Here is a 6,000-nt window from a genome sequence, read left to right as displayed (position 1 = left end):
GGTGCATTGACTTGCATTTTCTCTTATTGGTGATTTGATACATTCTTTCATATGTTTGTTTATAATTCTTCTTTTGGGTTTGCTTATTTATTTTTTGGGTCAGGGCAATTGGGGTTAAGTGACTTGCCCAAGGTCACACAGCTAGTATATGTGTCAAATGTCAGCCGCATTTGAACTCAGGTCCTCCTGACTCCAGGGCCAGTGCTCTGCTCACTGCACCACCTAGCTGCCCCAGTATTGCTTATTTATATCCTTTGACTAGTTATCTATTGGGGAAAGCCCTCCTCACCTCCTTTTGATAATGCCAAACACACCTAGATCATTGAATACCACAAGTGGTGATCCATGTGATATTATGATGCTTTCGTTTAATTTTCAAATTGAGGAATTGTTGACAAAAAGAATTGAGCGGATGAGCAACGTTTAACAATGTCAATGGTCTTCATGGGACCATGGTGTAAAGTTGGAGGGGCTTTAAAGGCCAGTGGGGTCAAGCCACTTATTTTCTTTGACTTTTAATTCCTTTTTTCTAATTTTTTTTTCAGTGTATGAGTATATTTATTTTCTTTCCCTTCTACTCCCTCCCATTTGAACATTTTTTAAAAAAAGGAAATAGAAAACCCTCATAACAAATATAGTCTAAAGAAACAGATTCCCACATTGGCCATGTCCAAAACTATATGTCTCATTAGGCATTTTAAGTCCATCATCTCTCTGGCAGGAGGTGGGTAGCATGTCCTCTGGAACTGTTTCAACTCCTTTATTTTATGGATGAGTAAACTGAGGCACATGGGTAGCTAGATGGTGCAGTGGATACATTGCTAGGCCTGGAGTCAGGAAGACCAGAGTTCAAATTTAGCTTCAGACACATACTAGCTGTGTGACTCTGGGCAAGTCACTTTAACCTTGTTTGCCTCAGTTTCCTCATCTGTAAAATTAGCTGGAGGAGGAGATGGCAAACGACTCCAGTAATTTTGCCCAGAAAAACCCCAAATGGGGTCATGAAGAGTGGGACATGACTGAAAGGACTGAACAACAAGCTGAAGCACAGAGTAGTTACATGACAATGTTCTGGTTCTGCTTACTTCACTTTGCATCAGTTCATCTAAGTCTTCTCAGGTTTTTCTCAAACCACCCTGCTCATCATTCCTTATAATACAATAGTATTCCATCACAATCACATACCACAACTTGTTCAGCCATTCCCCAATTGATGGGCATCTCTTTGATTTCCAAATCTTTGTTACCACACTTACTATAAATTTTTTTTATTCATATAGGTCCTTTTCCTTTTTGAGACAATATTTGTAAAACACTTTGTAAACCTTAGAGTGCTAATTAAATGCTCATTATCATTAGTAAGTTCCTCTTCCCTGAAGGGCTTTTAGCTTTGTCAGTTACATCATAGAGGAGATTTCAGTTCAGGTACCCATTAGACTAAATGACCTCTGCAATCTCTTTCATCTATGAAGTTCTGTGATTCTCAGCCTGGGGTCACTTCCTCATTGACAAGAAACCATTACAACACAACCTTGGTATTTCAGAGGACTACTCCAAATGTGCGGTTCATGGCAGAGAGAAAGGTTGAGTAACAGGCTGAATGATTGAGAAATATAATTCAAAACCTGGAAGTATTGTTTTGACTATTTAAAAATTATGCCCATTTCCCCTAGCAGACTGATGAAAGACATACCATCACCCTCCACCCCAGCACATGATCAGTAACTGTGACAAGCCAAAGGAAACCAGAAGGGAAAGCACAACGCTTTAAAGAATACACTTAGCCTTTGGAAAGGGGGAAATCTCAGAGTTGAGAAACCTTCATGGAATCATGCCTGCCTCAAGTCTCAAGACCCATGATTCATACCTGGAGGATATTAGCCTAGGTGCCCTGATAAGGTGTAGAGCTGGGATACACTATAGAGAGTCACCAAAGATGAATTTGGGCAGGGTGAATCTATTTGCCAGTTACAAGTAGGTAAAAGTAATTTTTTCCTTTCCTAGGGGAGTTCTACTGTTCCGAGAACATGAACTGATAGTGTAGAAACTGGCATGCCTAGACACTAAGCAAACATCAAAAAGTAGGAAAGCCCTCATTCATCAGAGCTGACTCCATGTCACAGAAAAAAAGGAGTGTGGTTGGCCTAGGTGTCGATGGAAGGGAGAGCTAGATGCACCAGCGTTCAGCAGGACACAGTAAACAACTAACCAGAATCCTCCCTTTCTCAATTTTAAAAACAGCCTTCAGACAGATGCTGGCTGGAGGCCCCTCATCTCCTGTACAATCTCTATGTCCTCAGTTCAGCTTCCTCTCCAAGCTTAGTTGATTTAGTCGGGGAAAGGCTGAAGTATTTTGAAGTCAAAGGGCTATGTGAAGTCAGACAGAGATCTGTAGCTGATAGTCCCGCCCCGCCCCGCCCCCCCCCCCAGCCCAAATCTGGCAGCATCTCTGTCTTCTCATGTATTCCCCAGGGTACCTAGGTCATAGAAGATGTTCAATAAATATTTGATTGATTAAAATGAGCCGAGGAAGCCCCGGTGTTTGGGTCTCTTTCTCCATCTGTGCAGGTCTCAGGTTACCAGAGACCTCTCCAGTTTTTCGGGCTGCTGCTGCCTTTCTGCTCCCTGCCTGAGGCACACTGGGGCACATTTCTGTCCTGTTGTCCCCTGTCTGAAAGGGAACCCAATACCGGGAAGGAACACAGAGCCTCGGGAGCCCCTTCCCCCACTATGGAGCATCTTAAGCAGCCTAGAGCCCACCTCTTCTGAAGGATGCTCGCCAAAGCCCCAGGAGAGTTCGGACCACCTTCAAGGGAGTAGGGAGAGGGAATGGGCAAAGGCGTTCCTGCTGCATCTTCAAGAAACCCATTGGCCCCGAACACTGAGCCTCTCCTCCATAAATAAGGCCTTGGCTTCCTACAACTAAACAATCTTCCCTCCTATCTCTAAGTGCCCCCAGACCGCGAGTCCCCAAACCATTCAGGTTTCACTCAGCCCCGCCCCCCTCCCGCCCCCCCATCCTCTGGATCCTTGTCTCCAGTCCTGTTCTCGCGTCCTTGAGCCTTCTCACACGTAGTGGGCGCGAGTGGTACCCCACCGGACTGGTCCTGCTCCGCCACCCGCTCAGTGCTGCGACCGCCCCCCTCCCACACACCCCACCCCCACGGTGCACGCGCCCTCCTAAGCTGCCAGAGAGTGCGGCTGCCCCGGCCCATCTCCCCAGGTCTCACCCAGCCCCGCCCCCCGCGGCCTTTGGCCAGACCCTGTCCCCAGTCGGCGCGCGCAGTAGAACCTTTCCCACGCTGCGCAGCGCGAGGAGCCCCCCTGGCCGGACCCTGCCCCGCCTCCAGCGCCCAGCCCCCCACGGCGGCCTCGGGCTCTACAGTCGCCGCAGCTGCCGCCGCTGCGCAGGTCAGCCTGGGAGGGGGCTTCAGGCGGACTGCTGGGCGCCTAGCCTCGGCTCGCCGAGCCCCCGAGGGGCGGGTCCCAGGGGCCCCCGCCTCCGCCTCACCGGAGGGGCCGGGCCGCTTACGTCAGGGACCTGAAACCGAAAAGAAAAAAAAAAACCAAGCCAGACGGGGGCGGAAGGGGAAAAAACTTTTTCTTCTCTTTTTTTCTCCTCCGGGATCAAGTGCCGAGAGGAGGCAGAGGCGGCCGCAGGCTCATCGCGGAGGGAGCCGGGGCCTCCCGGTCGTCCCGCCACCGCGGCCCAGGCCCAGGCTAGGGCTCGGGCACGGGCTCCGGCCGCCGCTCTCCCCCCGCCCCCCGCCCCGGGGCCAGCATGTGGGAGCCTGCGGACTTCGAGCGCCACTGGAGGGCCGAGTTCCCCGGGGAACCGGTGCCCGCCATGCAACTGGACTCGGTGCCGGCCATGCAGGAGGAGCTGGAGCGCTGCAAGCTCAACCTGAAACGGCTGCAACAGGTGCTGGCCGAAGAGAAGTTCAAAGTCATCTACCTGCAGACGGCCCTGGCCCGGGAGAAGCGGGGCTACGACTGCGGCCGCTGGGGGGGCTGCGGCGGCGAGGACGACGGCGGCTCCGGCTCCGGCTCCGGCTCCGGTTCCGGCCCCGGCCCCGGCGGGGAGGATGAGAAGGAGGAGCCGGCGCTGGACCGGCCGGAGCAGCCCCTGGTGGGGCCCACCGCGGCGGACAGCGGCCCAGGCGGTCCCAGCGTAGCCCCCCCGGCCAAATCTCCCCACTATGTCAACCTGGCGTTTCCTGCGTGGCGGGGGGCGCCCGGGGAAGGGGGCGCCGTGCGGAGCTTGACCGCCGCCATCCACCAGCAGCTGCTCTTGAGGCCCCTGGAGGAGCACACGCCCGAGCCGGAGCGCGCCCCTAGGGATGCCCAGTCGCACGAGGAGCCCGCGCAGCAGTCCCCGGACCCGGCCGCCGCGGCCCCCGGCGCCAGCCTGGAGGAAGGCGAGGAGCTGTCCCCAGCGGCACCCGAGGACGCCGAGTCCGAGGCCCTGGGCGCCGCCGACGAGGGCGGGGACAGCAGCGACCACGACTTCGAAGTGGTGGATCTTAACGAGAAATTCGTCCTGGGGCACCTGCTCCTGGCACCTTGCCGCTTCCTGCCCCGAGAGGACGCGCCTGAGAAGTCCCCCCGGGCGGGCAGCCCCCACCGTTGGCTGCACCTGATAGGGGGCAAACGGCACCGGCGCAGCCGGGACCTGGACCAGCTGGAGGCGGAAGGCAAGGACGGGCGGTGCTCGCCCCTGCCCCCGGAGGAACCCCACTCCCGCGGGGCCCGGGAGCATCTCCCGCCCTGGAGGCGCAAGAGATTCTTGGGGGTGCCAGGCCGAGACTCGCCAGGCCATAGCTCCCCGGAGAGGGGCAGCGACTGCAGCTACAACAGCTCAGACCACGAGGATGTCTCCTCTGCAGGTAGGCTCGTTGCTCTCTCACCGGCCCCCTTCCTTCCACCCTCTAGGCTTCGCCCTCCCCCAGACACTGATTACCTCGGTCTTTTAGCTGTCATCTACCTCAGGCCAGGACTTTTAACCTATTGTGTCTCAGAAGAAAGGCACTTCCCAGTTTTACCTGCTAAGGCCAAACGGGGTGAGCTTAAAAGAGCTCCAATTAACGTAGCTGGGGTGAGTTTCTGGAACTCCATGCGACCTGTACAGATGTGGCTTAAGGGTGCTGCTGGGGCCTGGTGCCTACACCTCTCTGGGGCTCTGTTTGGGTCTGTCTGTAGGGATATCTTCCTTCTGATTGCTGCTGCCACCTGTCAAAGCCTTCAGTGCTTCTTATCTGGGCAATTGCAGCCGTCTTGGAGCTGATCACTCTTTACTCTCTCTCTAGTAACGTCTCATCGTCAGATTAGTCGGCCTCATTATGCCACTCATCATTATCTATACTTCCACTGTTCAGACCCCTCTCTGGCTTCCCACTGTTTAGATAACAAGGTCTAACTCAACTGGATAGTCAGTCATTCAATGCCCTCCACTGACCAACCTCACTAGGGATTTCCAGCCCACCCCCTTTTAGATTCCATATGTGCTGGGTCCAAACTGGACTGCTGATATTGCCAGCTTCTTTGGCCTCTAGTTTTCACTCAGATTATTCCCTCCATTTTGGGTTACTTTTCCTCCTTCCCCTTTCAGCCTCAGGAAATCTTGTTCATCCTTCAAGTTCAAATGCCATCTCCTCCAGGAAGTTCTCCTAGATTTCACCAGCTGGAAGTGAGCTCTCTCTGCTCTTTCGCAGCACACTGACCCTTTCTTAGGACACTTATGCTTTCCTAGGTAGTTCACTGGGAAAACATCTCTTCTTCCAAATACTGTAATCTCAAGGACAGGGCCTTGTCCCTTTTTGTAGCACCCATACCAAACATGTGCTAAGCACACACTCTAAATTATATTTGTTGAATGGGTAGATGCATGAATGAATGAGTTATTGACAGTGTATCTTAACAGAGCCAAGGAGGAGGTAGGAAGGTGAGCAGTTATGTGACTTGTGAACTTTCCTGCTTACTGTTTGACAGTGATAGAGTTAA

The 6,000-nt window shown here is 53.3% G+C and overlaps 1 protein-coding gene across 1 annotated transcript in view; it reads left to right on the top strand.

Moving 5' to 3' along the window:
* The first annotated feature begins 3,724 nt into the window (after positions 1-3,724).
* Positions 3,725-6,000, top strand: part of ABR (ABR activator of RhoGEF and GTPase) — a 294,763-nt gene continuing 292,487 nt past the window's right edge. The window contains exon 1 of the mRNA XM_036766139.1: positions 3,725-4,886. Within this exon, the coding sequence (XP_036622034.1) occupies positions 3,782-4,886 (1,105 nt within the window). The 5' untranslated portion in view covers positions 3,725-3,781. The remainder of the gene's footprint in view (positions 4,887-6,000) is intronic.

The sequence above is a fragment of the Trichosurus vulpecula genome, chromosome 7, assembly GCF_011100635.1.
Source record: "Trichosurus vulpecula isolate mTriVul1 chromosome 7, mTriVul1.pri, whole genome shotgun sequence".
Lineage (NCBI taxonomy): Eukaryota > Metazoa > Chordata > Mammalia > Diprotodontia > Phalangeridae > Trichosurus > Trichosurus vulpecula.
Note: the sequence above shows the minus strand (reverse complement) of the source record. Positions and strands in the feature narration are given on the sequence as shown.